Here is a 22,226-nt window from a genome sequence, read left to right as displayed (position 1 = left end):
TGTTACTGTGATGCACTTCGGGTACTGTGGTTGCTGTGTCATTTTCATAAAGTACAGCTTTAATCGTGGCTTTGGAGACAGGAAGGGCCTGAGGCCCCCGAGTAATGTGACCGGGCTCACTTGCCCACTGTTAGGTGCTCGCAATGAAACGGGGGAGGAAAACGAGAACTCTGCGGCTTGTGCGGTTGCTGGGGAGGTTGTTGGGATGCGAAACGGTGTTTGTGGCACCTGGTTTCGTGTCTGTCATTTCAAATTTTGGCATCCTTTAAAGTGCGCCCCCCACCCAGCTGAGTCAGACGCACACAGCAGGTCACACGTACCTTGCAGCCCTGAGAATATCACGAGCTGGGCTTTTCTCTGGATTTCCTTGGAAATACATCAAGTGATGGCTTGCCGAGCAACTTCATAAAAGGCATCAGATTGAAGTGCAATGAAAATTTCCGCTTTTGGATTCTGTTAAAATGCTTTGCTTATTTAAATTTAAGTGTTATCTCTCTACCTCATACACTCATGAGTGCATTAATACCCAAAATAGCCTTTGAAATACCACATGAAAAAAGTTATTTTCACTAGCTCGCTCTGTGTTTAACAGGGCTGCACTGAAAGTCTTCCACTGATTTACAAGTCCTTTTTTGAAAGCCAAGATTTTTAGTTTATTTAATTCCCTATTATGTGGGAGACTTCGCAGTGTTGCTGCTGCATACATTTACATTTATTTAGCAGATGCTTTTCTCCAAAGCAACTTCCAGTGGATACTATGTAGTGTTATCAGCCCACACACCTTATTCACCGTGGTGACTTACACTGCTAGATACACTACTTACAATGGGTCACTCATCCATGCATCAGTGGAACACAAATACACTCTCTCTGTCACTCACACACTATGGCTGAACCCAAACAGCATGTACAAGGAAACCCACGCAGACACAGGGAGAACATGCAAACTCCACACAGATTGAGTGGGGATCAAACCCACATTCTCTTGCACCACCCAGGTGCTGTGAGACAACAGCATTACTTGCTGTGCCACCATGCCACCCCATACACATACGAAATGATGTGTGATCAGCAATTTAGCAGCTTCTCATGAAGCTCCCACACCTCCAATGTTTAAGCAGGAACAAGGGATACTTTATGTGAAAAGGGATGCGCATAAGATCCGAGTGTCTGTGTACAATTTTAAGGATTGTACCTTATCAGCATAGAGTTACAGGGCAGCCTGTTACTGGACAGTAAGTAAACCAGTCACTGTAGGATTGACCTGTCAACATGTACGTGTCCAATGCAGGGTCTAAGTGAGTTTAAGACTGTTTTATTGGTCGACACTAGACATTAGGAAAATATTCTTGTTTCGGGGTGTGTCTCTGTGTCCTTTGCAGGTCACAGGATTGACAGGCCTTTGTGTTCCAGTATTAACTTGACTTGTCACACAACATTGCACCACTGTCGACTGAACTTTGAGGCAGCTGTTCCCATTTCTTAAATGTCGTCTTCCTCAATAAGGGCACTTCTGCTTTTAGAGTGCAGTATGAATCTTTTAGTTCCTTTTATAAAAATCCCTTTTTAGCACCTTATGCATAACAACGAGCGATATTACCTTGTCATGGTTTGTCAAATGTGTGAGCAAGTTGAAATTCTCAAGTCACATGGCAGATTTGAATGGTAAACATAACCTAAAACTGACTGCCTAGCAACAATCATAACAATAACTTACCCATAAGTTCTGTACAGGCATCCAGCCATCCGCCCTCAGTAACCACATACTCAGTAGGAGGTGCAGTGATCTGTAGCCAGACTGTGTCCTCACAATCAGACAACTGATGCAAAAGCTAACAGCTCAAGTAATTTTCCAGAATTATTCAACCATTTGTTATTGAGACAGTCTTAAACAATCTTAAAGTTATGATTCATGTATTTTCTCATTAACTTTGCTGTACATTCCCTTCCATTCCATCTGAAAAGGCTGTAAATATATTACCATGGGGTATCAAGACTAACAGACAGAGAATTTATTTAAAATATATGCAATCAAAATATTTAGTAAAAATGCTTTAATACATTAACCAAAAGATATTATTTATACAAAACTCCTCTTCAAACAAACCATTTCTGACAAATGAAATGTTTCTTTATGCTTCTTGGATTCCATTTTCCTAACCAATGGCTGAACCCAAGCTAAATTAAATTTTAGCTTTGCAAAGAAGGAAAAAGTCAAAATAAAGTACAAAAAAATAAAAATTGCACTCTTCTATACATTCATTTCAATAGAGCTTTGTTTCAGACAGACAGATTTCATTTTGAAATCGAACTCAACCACATCATCGAAAGCCAACTCATTACTCATTATTCTGAGGTTTCCTTGAGACCGACTATTATATACAACTTTTAAATAAGTTTTTTTGTTTGTTTTAAATATTGTTCCTTCTCAGGGCTAGTCATTAAACGATTTCGATTGGGAGCACTTGCTATCCTGAAACTTGCCTACGAACATTTTCTCGCACATCTTGTGCAAGGAGGCTGCGTTGAAGATGCGGCTCATCTTGCGTAATGCCCGCAGGAGTGGCTGCGGGACGTCCTGGCCACGGAGCTTGCGCAGGCTCAGCTCCAGGCCCCGGCCGATGTCCAGCTTCTCATTCCTGCTCTTCCACAGCTGTAGCAACTGCAGGAGGGACTGCTCGAAGAGGCAAGCTCTGGCCACCTCATGGACCTCCTCCTGGGGCACCTTCACGCCTGGCAGGCTCTCCATGACTTGCACCAGGTCTTCCAGTGACAGGTTCCTCAGGCCCACGAACCTGGAGACCTTCTTTTCGCAGTGGCTCACACCTGTAGCACAGTGACAGAGGTGATGTCTTCTCCCCCTCACACAGGTATTTTAACCAGATGACAAACTGAAAGTCATTTCCTAAGTTTATTAAAGCCCAGCTTGATCAATCTAACTCTTTGCCAAAGTGATTACATAATAAAGTTGCCTATGTTAGCAAACCCCTCAACCCTATCAGGAAATACTAATGTTAACATTCCTTGGAATCAAAGGTAATAATAGAGACCTAAAAATGTAATATAATCTCATACATAGGTGAAGGGTTTGTAGCATTTAGTAGAACTGGTGGATAAATTCAGAACTGACAGCTCTCCAATATCAATAATTGCTTGTTCAACGCAGGGTTATGCTGCTAGGCATAAGATCAGGTAGGTCACCAGTCCAGCATAGGGCAATCACACACACTCATTCACTCAGACATACACACGCTAAGGGCAATTCAGAGTCATCAATCCACCTGGAACACATGACTTTGGACTGTGAGTGGAGACCAGAGCACATGGAGGACACCTACACAAAAATGGTGAGTATGTGCCAACTCCACCACAGACTGAGGCAGATTCAAACCCATGTCTCTACCCATAGCCCAGAGTCTGTGAGGCCCCCAGTGTTACCTGCTGTGGCACTGTGCTTCCCAGCTGAAGAGTACCCATACAGATTGTAAGCAAATATAAAAAGTGGCCATGAATGGGCCGACAGCTACTTGTCATGGGGTGATGTTCACGTAGGAGACATCTGACCTTGGACAAAGAGCCTGTCCTGGTCTTTGTTCTGCTCCCTCCACATCTGCAGGAGTTTCATGGTCTTCACGCGCTCCAGGCTTCTCCCATCCACCTTTCGGGTCGACAGGCTGTCCAACAGCAGGTCTGGTTGCACCAGGCAGAGGCGGCGTGACACCAGGAACTGGAAGATGGCTTCCTCGCACAGCGTGGTGTCTGCAGGCAAATAGGAAAGGGCATTCACCTTCCTGCATGGAAAGTCCAAACCGATGTTCGTTTGCACAGAGAGCATGGCATTAACCCCATTTCACGGAGGAAGTGCATGGTCTGGTTGCTTTCCAGACTCTGTTCTAGGTCTTAAGGGTCATTTTGCAAATATGTTTATGAGTTTTTTAAAATTAACGTCATATAATTGCCTTCCAGGAAAATTAGTTATGTGTAAACAGGACATGGTCCATCACTACAATTATATTAACGCCTCTATTGATTACATATGTTCTTGAATAAAGGCCCCAGTGGTCCACCGATGAAAGGGCTGTTAAATTTGGCAGTTTGGGATCAGTGTTACTTGCACTGAGCCTCTTCCATGGTATGCAAGGTTCAGTCTGCGACACTGTTTTGTCTGTCCCAGACTGAATTCTAGGAACTTCAAACCTTTGCAGAAATATAAGAAACGAGATTGTAGATAAAGCTCAGCCTCGGTGCACCAGCTTTTGGGTTCTTTGCCAATTTGTCCTTCAAGCTGACATTTAGTTGGAAGATTTTACCTCACAGTAATGAAATACTTTGATCACGTGGTTTTTTCTTTTTTTTTGGAAGGTACATAACCAAGACTCTCCACTGAAGCATACTAAAAAAGCCCTGCATTCCACCTCCACAATCTGCGGTTCAGTTTCCCTGGGGATATGAAAATGCTCCGCAGACATGGTCTCGCCCATTGGCAGTTCAAGTCATGTATAATGTTCAAAAAGTTTTGCACGTCGGCTGTTTTATATTATGGGTGTTCCGATTTTCTGTCACATCCCATGTGCGTGATGCACAGAAAGTGTGAGCTGCTTCTTAATATGTGTTTTAAGCATGACAGTCCCTGTCTAAAGCTGCAATGGTTCTTACCTAATAAAAGTAACTTGAGGGAGAAATTATTATTAATACATTCAGTTGATGCTTTTCTCCAAAGTAACGTATGGTGTTAACTTTGTACACTAATCTACATACAGTGATTTACACACACACACATTTTCAGAACCGCTTATCCCATACGGGGTCGCGGAGCCTTATTTGCTACCCACTGCCCCATCATTACTACAGCTGTGAAAGCAAAGCTCTCAAACTGGGATGTGTCTGTAAAGTGTGAAGAGCTGACACACAGTTTGAACTGTGTTACATTGCATTGTAAGTACAGCCAAGTCAGGCAAGGCATTAAAGTTTGCATTTGAGTCAACAGCACATGATGGGATCAAACATCTGACACTTTGACTGAGTCACTAATAGGCTGATCGACAGTGTGAATGACAGCTGACTGACCACTCTCGACCACAGTCACACAAGGATTCCTACCTGCGCGACAGCGTGAGGAGGTGCCGCCAGTCTCCGTCTCACAGACGGCGTCTTGGGTGGCTGTCCCTGGGCGCGTTGTACGCAGTCCCAGCCGGCTGCAGTTCTGGTGCGGGAGGCAGGGCTCTGTGGCCGAGACCACGCTGGAGAAGTATCCACGAGGGCATCTCTTGCACACGGTGTCGCTCTCGGGGGTTCCTGCGTCATGAGAAAAGCAGCACAAGTGATGAATACGGACTGAAAGGGACACAGGAGACAGTATAAACCATGAAGCTGAAGACAAACATCATTTAATTCATTGGTGTTCCTCCTTTTTACCTTATTTTAACAGGAGTCATTCATATTCATTTGTTTAATTTCTTTATCTGACTCTTTCCTCCAAAGAACTTACAGCAGCATGAGGTATACAAACTATTCTAGTTACAGAGATGTACCCATTTAAACATTTTTTTAAAAGTCTGTGTTATGGTTACCAGGATCATTTTGACTGCATTAATTCATAATAAGCACCGTCATGTACATTCCCCAAAAACAGTAATTTTTACTGCATTAAACCATGATGAGTTCCATTAAGAACTTTCTTCAAAAGAGTTAGTAGGTTCATTTTTACTGCATTAATTCAGGGTAAGTTATTCACACAAGGGCACTAAAGTAGCAATGAGATTTGAACCTGGGTCATTAGAGTTCAGCTATACTGAGTCAACCGAATAAACTTACATGTTGCCAGTGAAGAAATTAAGGATTAGATGTATTCAATAACAATATCTTATTTCCGGTGCATGTTTTTAAATTAAGCTCTCACTTTAACTGCAAATTTAAGTCCCAATATTCCAATTGCTCAGTTAAATCAAAACCCAAATTAAGAAGAGTGGGGCCAAGCTGTGAAACAGACACCAGCGATATGATACATATGAAACTGATTAAATCAGGTGGTCAAACCTTTCCCTTCACTGATTGGGGGTGGTTTACTTCGTGCAGGAAATGTGCTAGAAGCCCACTTCTGCGATTATTGTCACGGCAAATCTCCAAAATGTCCAAAAGCCACAAAGGAAGCACGCAGAACAGTAACTAGCCGCACTGACCAGTAAAGCGGCCACTTCAGTCTGCAGCTGCATCCTCCACCAACATCTTCAAACTGAACTGCTCAAGTCCAGCCCCAGAATTTTTTTTTTTAAAAAAAAAAGGTGAAAAAAAGTGTGTTCTGTGCTTGTTCCAAGAGTTGATCCTTCAACTTCCGCCAGTAGGTCGGAGAAAATCAAAGCAAGCTGAGTTTCTCCTGCACAACCAAATACACGACACCGGAGATCTATTCGGTAGGTACACAGTGACAACATGGAACCAGCAGGTCTGCTATCTTCTACAGAAGTGAAAGATGGATACCGTGTGGGCCAGATATTACTCATCAGCCGGCAGACCACGTGATACGGCCTTTCGGGAATTGACACAGGGATTCCCTTGTTTTCACGGTAAATTTCATTTCATTACTGCAACTTAGTCAAACAATACATGGTCGGACCATGCGGAAACACAGAGGCCACAATTGAAAATGAAGAATGTAGGAGGACGGGTCATAAGACGACAATGCGGCCATTCACTGAGGGAACACGGGATTGTTCCCTTCGAGGATCAATAAATCTGTGGATGTGAGAAACCGAGTGACCAGCCATATACCAAACTTTTGCTGATTTGGAGCCGTCACTCTCACGGCATGGGAGGAACCTGCAGGCGTGCACATCTGTGAGATCAAGAGACGCGGTGTTTCTCTGGAACGATGCCAATAGCACTTTCCTCTTCTTCCCTGCCTTCCCGTCCAGCGTCTTTTTCACTGTCCCACATTACAGAGCTAAAACAATGACACAACTAACTTGAAGCAAAGGAGCGTGCACCTGGATGTGCAAGAGTGCACAGGTTCACTCTGGTTTTTCCTTTAGCTGTCATCAAAACTGGAGGCTGCTGGGAAAATCGAACCTCCCTTTAGCAACTAAAACGGCACCAATATTTCCTCAGAATTCAAACATTAACTCCTCACTTGGGTAATATGATTCTGCGTGTGCAATGGACCTATGCAGTAGTTACAGAACATCTCAGGGCTAAAGCAGCATTTGTACCACAGAGTACAGACAGAGGACACTGGAATAACACCGTCATTAATAAATATCACTTTTAGACCAGTATTAAAGACTGCAAATAAAAAATAGTACCACTCAGGCAGCAGGAGGACTCTTTATAAAATCTAGGAGGAACCACTAGGTGGCACAGTGGTTACAGCTTCTGCATTCAGATCTTACAGGTTTAAATTCCACCTCCTGCTGTAGTGCCCTTGAAGCCCCTAAAGCACTGCGTACCCTGGATTGCTCTAGAAAATATTACGCTGCTGTCTTATGGGTAAAACACTGCATGTCAGTTTAAAGAAAAGCATCAGCTAAATTAACAAAGATAGTAGCTTTATTCATTTATGGCAGCAATAACAGTCTACAGAATTTTTTTATTATTATTTGGTTTCTTCACTGGACGCAATTGTTTACTGCTGTTTTTTAAATACAGAGGAAATGTTCATTAATTCGCAGGGGTTGCGGTGGCGCAGTGGGTTGGGCCACAGTCCTGCTCTCCGGTGGGTCTGGGGTTTGAGTCCCGCTTGGGGTGCCTTGCGGCGGACTGGCGTCCCGTCCTGGGTGTGTCCCCCTCCCCTTCCGGCCTTACGCCCTGTGTTACCGGGTAGGCTCCGGTTCCCCGTGACCCCATATGGGACAAGCGGTTCTGAAAATGTGTGTGTGTGTGTGTTCATTAATTCTATAGAGTAACTGTGCACAAGTTCTGACTCTGTCTGACTGTGATTGTCGAAGAGATGAAGCTGGCCATGTCTCTCGAAGCTCAGTCAATGAAACTACGCCTACCACACTTTGGCCGTACAATCAGAAGAGAATGATACTAGAGAGGGATGTAATGCCCCGAAAGATTGAAGGAATGAGGAGAAAAGGAAGATCCACAATGAGATGGCTCAATACGTTGACAACAATGGGGACGACACTGGAAGAGCTCGCCAAACTAGCACAAAACCGATATCTTTTTAGATCTTTAATTCATCAAGTCACCATGACTCGAACCCGAGTCCATGGCACTTAACTGTGCCCAAATTACCAATTGTAATTTACACTTAACACAAAGAACTACATCGCCACCTACGGGTAAGAGACACAAACGTCAGCTTAAAAAAACAATAAGTTCATTATAGGAGGCGGCAGGGAATTTGGATTCTTCTACATAAGGGCTTCTTTTCATGCAACTTGCAAACTGGCCTGATTTCTTTGACCAGTTACCAATCTGCCCCTTTTATTTGAATAATGGGAATAACACATAATGCTCATAAACTTCAAATTTCAAGTACAGTATGTACTACTGCCATTATCTGAATTGAATCAGTGGCTGTTCTTACTAACTAAACACATTAAAAAAGAAGTATTAAATTAATCCATAAAAAGCAAGCTCTTTTACTCTGCTCTTTGGATCAAATTTATCATAGAAGCAAATTATAAATGCAATTAATTAGTTTTTTTTTTAAAGAAAATCAAATTATATATTGACAGGATACTGAAAAGTAACAGCAATGACAACATTATTTATTGCTCTATTTTGAAAAAAATCAAATAGGGACAAGCATATCTATATTAATGTGTATCTCAAAGGCTTTAATATTGGTCTGGGCTTAAAGATTGATAATGGGAGCCACTTTTGGGTAAACCTACCAGTCCAAACTGGAAAACCTCCAGTTTGTAAATGAAGGCAGAAGAACATTACAGAATGATTAAAAGAGAGAGGAAATAGAACTCAAGAATGTGTATAATGATCATTCCACTTACGAAAACTCAGAAGGGTCAAGGACATCACACAACACTATCCAGTGCTGTTATTCTGGCTGATTAATCCACTGTTATTTCCTTTATTCCTGCCCAGTCACTAATTACTACCATACTAGTCCTCAGCTGCTTATACTAAGCAAGGCTACATTGCACCAAAGTCCTACTTTGCTAACATGACTTCTACTGAGCAATACATACAGTATCATTTCTGGAGGGTGACAGTAACACGATTTACAAAGCGTTCCTTGGTGTGTGCTCTTTATTTTAAGTATGCAAATATAACTTCTTACTTTATATTCCCCAAATGTCAACAGAATGCAACGTCTGATAGCATTTAAAAGAAGAGGAGTAAAGCGAAGCTGAAAACCCTGTGGGAGAGTGACTGTGACAATTTGGGTGACATAAACAAATGCAGTAGTGTGGAAATAAAGTCCAGCTGTAGGCGTGTGTTATGACTGGTACGTACCCAAAATAGCGGCACCTTGGCCTGGTGGGCAGGCAGTGTGTCTGACACAAAACTCCACCTCCAGGTGATACCCCTGGGAGCACTCGCAGAGTCGGTCGTGGGTGCTGTTGCACTCCCGCACCACCAGTTGGCGCTCCTTGCAGACGGCGGTGCAGTACTGGCATGTTTCACCCCAATGCCACTGCTCTGAAAAGTGGTGCTCGGGGCACGGATCGCACAGGGTGGGCCCGTCTGGGCCACAGTGTCGCCGAACCGCGGTCCCCGGCGGGCACTGGTCACACAGGTACACCTCGGAGTTTGCGGGGTCGCGGTGATAGTACTTGGGCGGGGGATCCTCTCGGAGCGCCCAGGCTAATGACACGGCGAACAGCTGCAGGGGGAATGAGAGAGAAGCCCGTTGAGCACGTGACCTCACCATCTTTGGCGAAGCCCAACCTCGCGTCGCGGCTACCGGCCAGTGAAAGTCACAAGAGGTCGAGTTCACCGCCCAGATGTTGCGAATGGCATCAAAAGGCAAATTTTCCCTGTGGAGTTCCCCGAGACACAGCTGCTACAGAAAAACTGGATGCGCACAACATCTCACGCGAGCCCCGGCCTCCGATGCCTCCAGTGGCACATGCCAGCTCGAGGGACAGTCCTGGAAACCCTTGAGTTCATCTTCTCCAAAGTACACGGAGCACTCTGCCAGCTGGTCATGAGTTATGTTGGGGTAACCCATCAAGTCATTAAGCTCATTTATTCTCAAGTAGCGCAGACTCGAGCAAAGGAAAATGAAATGAACTTTTAACCTATCCGCCATGCAGTGGGAAGTCGCCGTTTGACGACATACAGCAGTCGAAACCAAAATTACACAGTAGTACTAGTCCACTGACGACCATAATTACATCGTTTGCATGATCTGAGAGAAAGTCACAAAAGATTACGCTAGTAGCCTGCAGCCAGCTTAAAATGCAAATGTCTGATTTCAAGGCATGCCTATATTTCCTTCAAACTGACATTAGGAATTTCCCACATTTTTTTCCTTTCACTCTATGGTAGGTCATGTTTTTCCAAAACACCAGCAGTAAAAATGGGCAGTGTTCAGTTCTGGGACATATTGCTTTAAAATCTGAATAAAAATAACTACAAAGTGTTGCTGTGGTGTCTGACCAAACCAGCCTATCCCTCATCCTAACATCATTCTTCAGCAACAGACGCTATTTATGTCGTGTCATTTCTAATTACCACCCTTGAAGTATTCAAGGTGCGATTTTGTCAATGAAAAGGTGAATATAAAGGGAATATACACGGATTCCTTTGAAGTTCTGGGGTTTTAGCTCACGCAGGTTTACCAGGAGATGATGACACCTTCCAAAGGCTGCACAAATGGACCTACCTCACTGCTAAATGCAGACTGAAAAATCCCCTGGTGCAGGTGCATTGTGGATCTCGACACATCACTGGAAAACCAACAAAATCTCAACAATATGCAGGCGATAGACACACCACAGTGATGACTGAAGAGGTGGGCTCCAACTTGCTAACGGACCCAAAGCCACACAGAAAACACATAATCATTAGATTTCACTGAATGAAAGCGAGACGGTTTTTCATACGTTGCACAAAACAGTTCATATGAACCTTATAAAAACGTAACATTTGTTTTCCCCTAAAGGATCTGCTCAGGAGTTTATTAGTGCCCTTCTGTTAAGCAATTTACACTTGAATTTTCTAGTTTAAATACACTATGGGTATTATATTTAGTGGAAATTAAGCATTTTAAAGCACATCTCGCAAACATCCAAAGTTTGTCATACCAATTTGTCTTTTTCGTTGAGTAACGGGAGCAATTTTCAGTATTTAACTTTCTGAAAATGATAAGAATAAGAATGTCAGATATAGCAGGTGCTTCCTAACACGAGACAAAATCAACACTAGTGATTTCCTCGCTATTTGAATGAGCACTATCATGGCTTTAAGAGGAACGTTTCCACAACAATTTGAAGTAGGAAAAAAGAATGATTCTGCTCAGTGTTTATATTGCATGTGTTGAGGTAAGCAGGGAAATTATTAAACTTCACTTCCGTTTGTAACAACCTGTCCCTTTTTGTCACCCCCTTATTTTATGTACGTCAGCTGCACGCAGATAAGCCACCGCTCCTGTATGTCGCAAAACGGTGTTTTTGCAAAAACGCACAAAATGTGCACATATTTTATTATAGCTCATATGAGCATTGTAATGCTTTTTTACATTTAAATTTTGCGTGTGTCCCCTGATTACTATCACAGCTGCCTTCAAAACAGACCAAGGTATGCAAAGCATCCTAAAGATAACAGCTTTCTTGGTTTCTGTCATATGCATATGGTACTGCAAGAACAGGAATGAATGAAACAGGAATGTGTCACATGTGTATAACCCAATAATTATAAAACAGTGAACAACAAACAGATACATGGGGGGGAAAAAACAATCTGGAACGATGAAATGGTGAAACGGGAACGGTTCACCCGTCTGTAACCCAGCTACCATATAATATCACTCTGAAAAATAATAAATAAACCCAAAAAACAGGGTGATCAGATGAATGGGTGAACCAGAAATGCGTCACCCATCTATACTCTACTGTATATAACTGTCCTGAACAACCACAAAAATCTGAACTGAAGACTGAGTAAAACATTAAGGGATCGCCCATCTACAAAAGAGCTATAGTATATAATTACATTAAATATCAATACATAAGAGGAAAACTGGGATGAGTGAAACAGGAACCCACAGTACAAAATATCACTAAGAAACACAAAATACCCGGAGCGGATGAAGCACCTTTAACACGGCTACAGTACACAATTGCACTGAAACAGAGCAAAAAAAAAATAAACCTTGTACTGTATTAAACCTGCCATATGCTCCATTGATCCGGCACCACAAGGCACTGATTGAAGTTGAAACAGAGACTCCGTCGATTCCACTGAGAAACGCAGATCTTTTTCAGCTACGCGCATCATCGTCATTCCTGCGTTATTGTCCATACGGTGCTGATTCGATCGGCCCAAATGCGCGAATACGTAGTAAACTGTATGGTAAACCGTACGGTAAAGTGCATCCACACACACGCGCGGCCGTCACGTGTCACTTGTCCGCCCGCGGAGTGTCACTTGCCAACGCTCGCGAGTCCCGCAATTATCTTCCCCGTCCCGTTAATCCGCGACGTACTGCACAGACAGTGTACAGTACTGTGGTATTGCTGCAAAAATCCTCTCCGACAGAGCAGCCAGGACTCAGCTGCGAACATGACGTTCACGAATCAAACAAATTAATCATGTAACCCGCGGAACAAATGCTAAATACCTCTGCTAGAAATTAAAACTGATGGAATATCAATCATGATGTGAGGAAATTCACACTGATTTCCCGCAAAAAAAAAGTCGCGTAGTCCGCCTGCCTTACTTACGGTTGCTAATAAGTAGCCTATCATATTACCTCTGTCTGTCTGTGTCTGTCAACTTACTAAGCTCTGTTTATCATGTAAATTACAACCATAAATATCTAAATGACATGTTACTGGCTACACACACAGTATGACTGTCTAGTCTCTGCATTGGGTGCGTTTCCCCAGAAACAAGTTGTTGTGACTGAACGAGTGATAAGTAAACGCGTCACTTTTTAATCACTTCGTAAACAAAATGTATTAAAAAATGCATTCGATTCGTTCGTCGCCTACTACAGTTTTACAGGCGCTCCGGTTCGCACGGGATGCTGACGATAAAGCGACGACAAAGTCCTCTCCTCCGCTTCAGGCGCTCGGCAATAACAATGTAAAAAAACAAGGACGGAGCGAAGCGGCGGGAAACTGAAACGCTGAGAGGCTGTGGCGGGAACCCGGGCTCGCGGCACGCGGCCGCACGAGGTCACTCACCAGATGCAGTTTCATCGCTCCGTTTCATCGGACGGCGGCTTCCCTCGAGATGCGGACGAATTCCGTGCGTAAAACGCGCGCGCCATTCTTATACAGCCGGGCCCCCGCTCGCTCGCTCTCTCTCACACACACACACGCACATCATCATGCAGTGAGACGCAGACACACACACACACCGCCTCCGGGGATTACCCTCACGAGCGCACCATCCGCACCATCTGCTCATACAGCTCATTATATTTTAAATTAATCCACCCATTTATTTATTTTAAAACCAAAACGATGAGTAATAAAACTGACATTTGAATGAACACAAATTTACACATCTAACTGTCCTTCCCACTCTTGCTTGGTGTGTAACTTAAGCACACACACAAAAACAAACAAAAACAAGTAAAGTGAATGATGCAGTCAGAGCACTACGAAACAGGGGCACAGTGTGTCCAGAGATGTCATCCTGCTGTCATTACTGCATGGTAAAATGGAAAATATTAAAACTGCATGGCACAGTAAGAGATGAATAATTTTTATAAACCTATTTATAGTTTTTCACTGTGTCTAAATGCCAGTGGAAAACATTACAACCAGTCACAGCTGCAGCCTGGTATGAATAAGAAATGCTACAGTGATATTACAACTTTCAGTAAGAAGAAAGTCATTTTGAATATTGACAAAATTTCTCCCTGCTGTAATTCCCTCAGTTACGGTAATTACCCTTAAACAGTACACTGAAGAGACCCCACTGTATAAATGTGTAAAATTGTTTTAACATTGTTATTCACCTTGAACTAAGACTTTAGCTAAATAAATAATAACGCTCTACATTTTGCATATTCTTCACAGACGAGCCTCCTGGGGCAAAAGCCCAGCATAACAAATGGATAGTTTCCCAAACTTGTTGTTACCCTTTTCTGACAAAACACTCGAGAGAGGAAATTTGGGGTCTCTGTGATCGGTAAAAGATGTGGGATTATTGTGAAATTCAGGAGTAACAAGTTGTTATTACATTGTCCCCAGCATATTAAAACAGGGTGAAAGCAAAGTGTGGACCGCTTGACTCGGTCAAACATCCAACGTGCTGCAGCACTTTGACCGAAGACCACCAGTGAGCCACGGCCAATAAAAGGGAAGTTTTTAGAGGGAGGTGAGTGTTACATGCACTTTGTGGCATTACCCAGCATCCTTTGTATGTGGCCGAAATTCCAGTTGCTTCCGAAATGTCATGTATGCCAATAGACACGTATGTTCGTCACATACTGTATACGAAGATGCACACACTGAAATCCCATTCAAGCGCTATATAAATGCTTCCCAGAAACATTTCTCATTACTGCCATGTGTCTCCTCTTTGTGTCTGACTCATGTTAATTTTACACCATCCATACCAAATACCACATTTCTTTTAACACGAATTATAACACTTTGCCATTTTATTTATAAAGTCTGTGCTCATAAAAACCTTTTCCTAAGTTTATAGACTTGTAGTTTTATTTGGATTATTATAAAGTGCAAGTAGATCCTCATGGTGGATGAGCTAAGCAGCTGTCCAAGTGCAAAGGGCTCTGAGGTCTCTGGATGAAGGACAATGTATAAATATGGGATTTAATCAAAGTCACCTCTATTTTTATATATTTTGTGTGGGAAAAATGGACTTGAATATTATAATGGTGCCTTGTGCAAAAGTGCCAGCTGAAAGTTTCAGAAAACTAGGTTCAAAGCAAGAAGGTGAATATTAAGAGAGCGCTTTTATGAAATGCTTGCCAACAGGAAAATAATGTCCAGTGTGGACTCGGTTTCAGCTCCGGTGTGTCAAATTGATGAAGGACCCTCAGAAGGAAGTCCGCAGCTTGTGTTTTTATGATTATTTTCCCTCCCGCAATCGGTGATGGAAGGTGAAGCTGGGAATTGTCTTCTATAGCTGGAGATTTCACACAGGAGCCTCTGCAGTCAAACCAAACAGCGCTGATGCTGAAGATACTGCAGCGCAGGTTCCTCGCTGAACCTAAGACGGAAGGCCGAAGGAGGAACCGCCCAAGAAGGAAAGAGTGAGGGATTACGAACCCACAACCAGCCGCAATAATAGGGCACAGGTAGGCGGACGGCTACACGCACACGCAGACATGCTGCGAGACCCGAGTCCTTGAGGAGCGCGTTGGGCAGCCGCTCTGCGGCGAGGCCTTTGTGTGTTTTTCCACTTCGCTGACACCAATGTGTCCATAAGGGGGACGTGGGTGTTGGGAGGTAAACCATTCACTGTGCAGCACTAACCAAAGCTTAGCTCAGTCCAAACCAGAACTTTAACCTACCCTCTACATCAGTCACAGCTCTTCTGCTCTTCTGTCAGAAGCTCTTAGTCCTTGCCCTTAAAAATAAGAATAAAAAAATTTGCCATCAGTTATGGGTTTTTCTATCATATACAGTATAATTAGAGTGTGGCTGGTGGGGTCAGTCTCTAGGCTTTTGGTCTAGGCTATAGTTTCCATCGTCTTCCAAAAAGAATGAAACTATGTTGACTATTTTACTTGAAGGACGGGAAGAGCATAAATGACATTCCTTCTTTAAATTAATAGAATTCCCCTTTCGGAAGGGTCCCATAAATATACGGGGCGCAGATTTGGACACGGGTTCCAGCGCGGCCCTTTCTGTGTGGAGTTTGTACATTTACGTACGTGTGAGTTGCCTCCACGTGCTCCGGTTTCCTCCCACAGGCCAAAGACATGTTTCAGGTAGACTGGCGACTCGTACCGTATGCTTCCAGGATAGGCTCCAAACCATCAGTACCCAGCACTAACCAAGAGTTACTGACAACACATGGACACAGTAAATAACAAGGCCCAACGCTTATCGCTTTCCGTCATTTTGAATTCCACTCCTTAATAAGGCTCTCGAAATAGACTGAAATTACATAAAGGATCTTGAGAATTAAGAATAATCTCTTGAACAGCTGAGGACTGAACTTCAGAGAATAACGATATCTGTGTAGCACCGGTAGAAACCCAGACATAAGAACTGAGCTCGTTCAGGCTTCTTGGATTTAAAATATAGCGACCTCAACACTGACCTCGAATTAGAGGTGGGCTGTCGTTCCTCCGGGAATCACCTCTCTTCTCAACTGTACGAGTCATTTGTGAAACGTTAATCTGAGTGGTCATGAGGTATTGGCGGCTTGCGGTGCCCTTTGACCTCCCGCTGAACAGCTGAAAACGGACCGAGTGACAAGGTCGATGGGCACGCAGGCAGGAGCTTAAGAAGCGAAACGGGAAAGCGCAAGGCCGAGCTTTCCATGCTTGCGGACGTGGCAGACAAGCCAGGCGTGTGCAGCAGGACTCTCGGCTGACCGGAGCTCTGCTGGACTTACGGGGGAGAACCAAACGAGGTATGTGACCTTCTCAGATTCTCTGCACTGCGGTCGCGCTGTCGTCTTTGACATTCCCGTTTCCGTTTGTTTTTTAAATCTCCTCCAGTTCTGACTTCTCGGTACATAAATCAGGAGCACCACACTTTATTTGCTTAGGGCAAAAAGTTCCCCGGAGAGGCTGCAATAATCAATAGGAGACACAGCTGCAGAGGGGAACTAAGAAAGGAGCATCTAAGCAAGGTCACGGTTTCTGGCAGTTAAAGCAACGAATCTTGCGGTAAAGGACAAAGCATCAAAAATAACAAATTGTAGGGTGGGCAAAAGTATAAGGCAAGAGAATCACAAGCCAAATAATCAGTTCCCTTTTTAGTAAAAATGAGAAATAAATACAAATTAATTGTACTTCTCTCCACACAGTTTTGCGCACATGTGGAGTTTTTCTGACCCGCTCAGCTGTTTGTTTTCAGTACATGAACTCCAGTCTCTGGCCTAAAAAAGCATAAATTGTTTTAAAATGGTTACTTGGATATTTCTGAGAACTGTTTTTCTAAGTGCAGCTGAGTCTTTCCTCAATAAGGCTTGTTATTCTTGTCCTATAATTAATGGGAAATCTTCTTCCTGTTGAAGTATTGATTGCTCATTAGTTTTTAACTGTTTATCAACCTGTAAACCAGCACTAAAAGTGGAAATGAGGACACAGATGGCTACATGTTCGGTACAGTCAGTGTTAAGAGAGCCCTGAACACTTTGAGAAGTTCATGAAACTGTATATTTAAGGTCCAAGGAATACATTCATGTTAATACATCTCATGGAATGACGTATAATTACTGCAGGTTCATCATGGCAGAAGGATGAATAGAAGGGTTATGGGGTGCAATCAGATCATTTATCAACCAAATTTTCGTTTCATTCAAATATTTTCAATAAAAGATAGCACAAACACATTGGCATACTTTTAGTGTAAACTGCATTGAAGCGAAACCCAAATTCAAATATTTAGTGAGAAGTGGGGTCGGCCTACAGATATCTATGTGTACAATCGACTTTGAAATATTTATTTTATTCCTCTGCTGAAGAGATAGAATATCCATTTTTTACATATGAGCAGTGTGAAAAGAATTGTAGTGATTTTCCCAAGAATCAAGATTTTCTTGATAAATAAAAGAAGAATTTTGGGGGCCCGATAAGCATGTTTGTCTGAACAGCTACTCAGCAGGGGAGGTCAATCATATCATTGCTGGGGTCAGGAGTTTAGCATTTGGTAGGTTAATAGGAGATAAACTGTTTTTATAGCCAACCATCACTGATTTCAAGATGTTGTTTCCAAGCAATAATTTCAGAGATTATAGCAACGTGAAATCTTTTTAAATTGAACCATAGTGCTGATTTTGCAGTTCAAGTGTGAGACACCAGGAGCAAAAACTAGTGGTTAAGGAAAATAAACAACTGAAGGCAATTGCTTACTTTCTGTTTGTTTTATCCCTTTCATGGGAACGGTGATGAATGCATTTTTGTGCTAATGTTTGCAATCCAAAACTGTAGAAAATGTCAGGTTTCAGAATGTGGTTATCCAGTTCCTTTCCTGGTGCCACAATATACTGTGAAGATGGCCTAAAATAAAGTTGACATGTGCCGTGCGCAGTCTGTAACGCGTTTGCTTCAATCAACTCCTTTCTTACGAAAGGACACAGCTTTTGCTCAGAATTTTAATTTCCTGATGAAGTTGTAATGTGCACGGGGCCAGAAACTGCAGTTACTGAGCGTGAAAAAGAGTATTTTTAACCTTCCCCAGAGATCCGTTATGAGTCACCTTAATTAGCTGCCTCCTCTTAATGTGGCCAAATACTGTTCAGGTATTTCCTCAGCAACCACCGCTCAACAAAACTCAGAAAACAGGCCTCAGAATTACCAACAGGCCAAGGACACAGTGTGCCTCTGTCAGTGGGCAGTTTACAGCTCAAGGCCAGTCCGTATTTATATACTATATAAGCTATATTTATATCGTACAATATACTGTAAGTGGGTGAAGCCATTACATGTAAAAGAAAAAAAAAATGTTTAAAATTTAAATGAAATATACAAATGATTGAAAAATATATCATCGTACTTCAGACTTAGGGAAATAATATTTAAATGAGAACTGATATTTGCCCGTTTACAACAGACTGAAAACGTTCTGAATATGTCTGGATTCTTCACGTTTTTCAACTAATTTTCTGGCACCATCTGTACATTTTCCACGTGCAACAGTTGCCATGAGCCTTGAAAAGGGGACTGTGTAACACCAAACAAGTACAATACTGTCAATTCCCCAACAAACCGATGAAGAAACAATGTCTTCCTTCTAAATTAAAGAATATCGTGCTCAAAAACTGGTTCTGTATTTCAAACTCGATGGATGTCCATGAGAAAAAGCTAAATAAAAAAAACAAGTGTTTTGAAAACATTTCGTGGCTGGCATTTAATGAATATTAATGGATCCTTTTCAAATAATATATGACATATAATAAGCCTGGAACTTTGAAAAGCAGTGCTGCAGTGTTATTTAATAACAATAGGTCATAAGGAATAAATACATGAAAACAGCAGGTCTTTGCGCCATGTACTTTATACATTCTATATTTCACTTCTGGACAAAAGGTGTGAGTATAAAAAGTTCATATAGAGCTATGACAAACTGCCAACTGGACTTGTAAGGACAGTGGGAAAGGACTGATGAAAATCAGTGTACATTCACTTTCTGCACACAAGCTGACACTCCTGGGGTAAACCAGTGTACCTTGGGGGAAGCTAGGAGTAAACACTGTGACGTAAATAAAGGTAGTTCCCTGGTTGCACTGCTCTGTATAAATAATGGGGTTGTTTTAACTTCATGTGCTCTTTTCAGCAAAGAAAACCCCCAAGACCCACAGATTTGCATCTGTTTAAAACAGGTTTGAGAAATTCACATTGGACTTTTCAGCTTCTCCCACATCGCAATGGAACTGTCAAGTGTTTAAATATATCCGTTTTCACTTCAGTGCATTAATTTAGAACATACACGTGCAATTATTATGCCTAAATGTCAAAGTTCTGGGAACTGCAAAGTATATAATAAAAACTGTTTATTGGAACTCTGCAACTTGTTCGTTTTAAGAAAAAAAAAGGTGTTAACATAGCTGTAATAGTTTCCTGCATCTATTAAGTGCACATAACTGAAAGGTTTTTGTTTAGTCAATCCATTTGCTAGAAATTAACCTTATTTCCCAGCAGTGACAAATTGTTGTTTGTACTACAAATAAAATAGATTCGTCTCAACTGTTTCAAGCTCAAAATGTGACCAGTGACACAAGTGGCTATACTCTATATATTCATTCACCAGGTTTTCTGAAAAGCAAGTTCTTTATGGAGGAAAAGGACAGATGAACTAGAACTCTAGTTTGCCAAGTACATGTTACAATATGTACTATATATTGTACGATATATGTTGTATTCATATACAGCCTGATCATACATTTTTAAGCACGTATACACGCTCAGGCATTACATTGACATTTATTTGACACAACAGGTGGAGGAGAATGTAACAGCATACAAGTAACTTGTATGCAAGTATGTATTAGATCAAGCATCACAACTAAAGGATAATTCCAATGCAATACAAAGCAACGTTTTTGCTACCCATGAGGAATTTTTGTTCGGCGATAGAGTAAATGTGCTTCTGAGAGAACCATAAAATAATGCATACGAGATACAAAAAATGTATGAAGAAGTATGTATGGATAAACACATGTGAATGAATAAAGACACATGTAACAAGCTGTTCCCTTTCTGTTTTTGCAATATTTCCTAATTAAATTATCCAATTAGCAATATTTCTCTTTCTAATGATCCAGATGCAGATGCTAATTTTCCTGCAATTATCTAAAAGGACAGACAGAGAGCAGATTTTTCCAGACGGAAGATTTAACAGAAAGATGCTTTGACTGCTGCAAAATGCCAAGCACGGAGGGCTAAATAAAATGGATTCACTGCCAGTAAAAGGGCGTCGAGAACTATATTTGTCCACAGAGGTTTTTGTGTCTGGAACAAGAACAGACGAAACTGTTTAATCCTTCAGTAGAAATTGATAGGTGCAGAATGGAAATAAGTCTCTCATTCAAGAAGAGATCCAGTTTGGAAGGAAAAAATAAATATCAGTGAATGAACTGCTTGGTTTTTCACCATGCCATATTTGTTTAAGGGGCTCGTCGAGAGGAGTCCATGCAGTGAGTTTTGCACTGGGATCTCTTCAAAACCACACTGGTGGTGCTCTGACGGTCACACTGCGGCTGCATTTTGTACCAGTTCGTCTTTTTTGGAAGCAGGAACCGACCACATAATAGGCTTCAGGGAACCCAAGTGTTTTGCAATCGTTTGAAAAGGGCTCCAAAGACGATGACTCGTCTGGGGGATAACCTGGGCTTCTCCACACATTTTCAGAGGACATGAATGACCACTTCATTGAGTCAGATTATACAGCACAGTCCCTCATGAACGTCCAGAACTCAAGAGATACCAACAGAGGCAGGGCTTTCCCACACATCCATATCATAAACAGCACCATGAACGTCCAGAAGTTGCAGAATGCAAACTGGGGCAGGTGTTTCCCAGACATCAATATCATAAAGAGAACCAGGAATTAGAATTGGTGGAAAGGGTCAAAGGAGCTTAAACCAGGAAAGAAATCAGTTGTACCAAAGCAATATCAGTGCTGCATTATAAGAGCTGGATGTTCTCCAATAAATACATATGCTTATGCATTCCTTGGAAAAAAAAATTAATGACATCAAGTGGATTAAATACATACACTCAACCCTTTATATTCACATATTTTATATTGCTTTACTTTTTCATTTTGTACCCAAAAAATACATACATACACACACACACACACACATATATATATATATATATATATATATATATACACACACACACACACACACACACACACACACATTGTCTGAACCACTTGTCCCATTCAGGGTTGCGGGGAGCCGGAGCCTAACCCAGCAACATAGGGCATAGGGCTGGAGGGGGAGGGGACACATCCAGGACAGGACACCAGTCTGTTGCAAGGCACCCCAGGCAGGACTCAAACCCCAGACCCACCGGAGAGCAGGGCATGGTCCAACCCACTGCGCCATTGCGCCCCCACCTGAAAAATAATATATACATAAATTAATACATACATGAATTTTATTTATGTATCACATCCGCAATGTTTTTTTTTTTTTAAAGGTGTGTGTTTGTAGTAGGAAACACAGGTCTATATTTAAAAAGCATCCTCACTATTATGTTTTCTTTTTTAAGTGTATATTTGAGATACAGGTAAGAAACATAAAACAAAGAAATGAAAATTCATTGTTAACTTCTTCCTTCTACTCAAATTATCAATAAATGCAGAAATTAAGCAAACATTTCTTATTTTGCCATTTTAATTTTGCAGAAAGGCCATGTACAGAACTGCTAAACACGAAGGGTCTGGTGTGCATAACTTTTATAGGTTTATCATGTCATTCATAGA

General features: G+C 42.0%; 1 protein-coding gene across 2 annotated transcripts; it reads right to left on the bottom strand.

Moving 5' to 3' along the window:
- Positions 1–1,991: 1,991 nt before the first annotated feature.
- Positions 1,992–13,472, bottom strand: LOC108940494 (tumor necrosis factor receptor superfamily member 11B-like). 2 transcript variants are annotated; one of them, XM_018762724.2, is made up of 5 exons: positions 13,320–13,472; positions 9,421–9,790; positions 5,101–5,295; positions 3,565–3,759; positions 1,992–2,826 (listed from the first exon to the last, which is right to left on the bottom strand). In XM_018762724.2, the coding sequence occupies exons 1-5, from the start codon at positions 13,332–13,334 to the stop codon at positions 2,435–2,437; spliced, it is 1,167 nt and encodes a 388-aa protein (XP_018618240.1). In that variant the 5' UTR covers positions 13,335–13,472; the 3' UTR covers positions 1,992–2,434. The 2 variants fall into 2 exon arrangements, with proteins under 2 accessions (XP_018618240.1, XP_018618239.1); XM_018762723.2 differs by lacking the exon at positions 13,320–13,472 and adding an exon at positions 10,796–10,964.
- Between the last annotated feature and the right edge of the window lie 8,754 nt (positions 13,473–22,226).

The sequence above is a fragment of the Scleropages formosus genome, chromosome 18 (assembly GCF_900964775.1).
Source record: "Scleropages formosus chromosome 18, fSclFor1.1, whole genome shotgun sequence".
Taxonomy (NCBI): domain Eukaryota; kingdom Metazoa; phylum Chordata; class Actinopteri; order Osteoglossiformes; family Osteoglossidae; genus Scleropages; species Scleropages formosus.
This window is presented reverse-complemented; position numbering and strand designations above follow the sequence as displayed.

Excerpts from the sequence above, each read along its gene's own strand:
- LOC108940494 (XM_018762723.2), bottom strand. The coding sequence starts at position 10,840 with ATGCACCTGCACCAGGGGATTTTTCAGTCTGCATTTAGCAGTGAG. Across the intron at positions 9,791-10,795 it reads AGTCTGCATTTAGCAGTGAG|CTGTTCGCCGTGTCATTAGC; the intron begins GTAGGTCCATTT and ends TTCCCCCTGCAG. Across the intron at positions 2,827-3,564 it reads GGACAGGCTCTTTGTCCAAG|GTGTGAGCCACTGCGAAAAG; the intron begins GTCAGATGTCTC and ends ACTGTGCTACAG.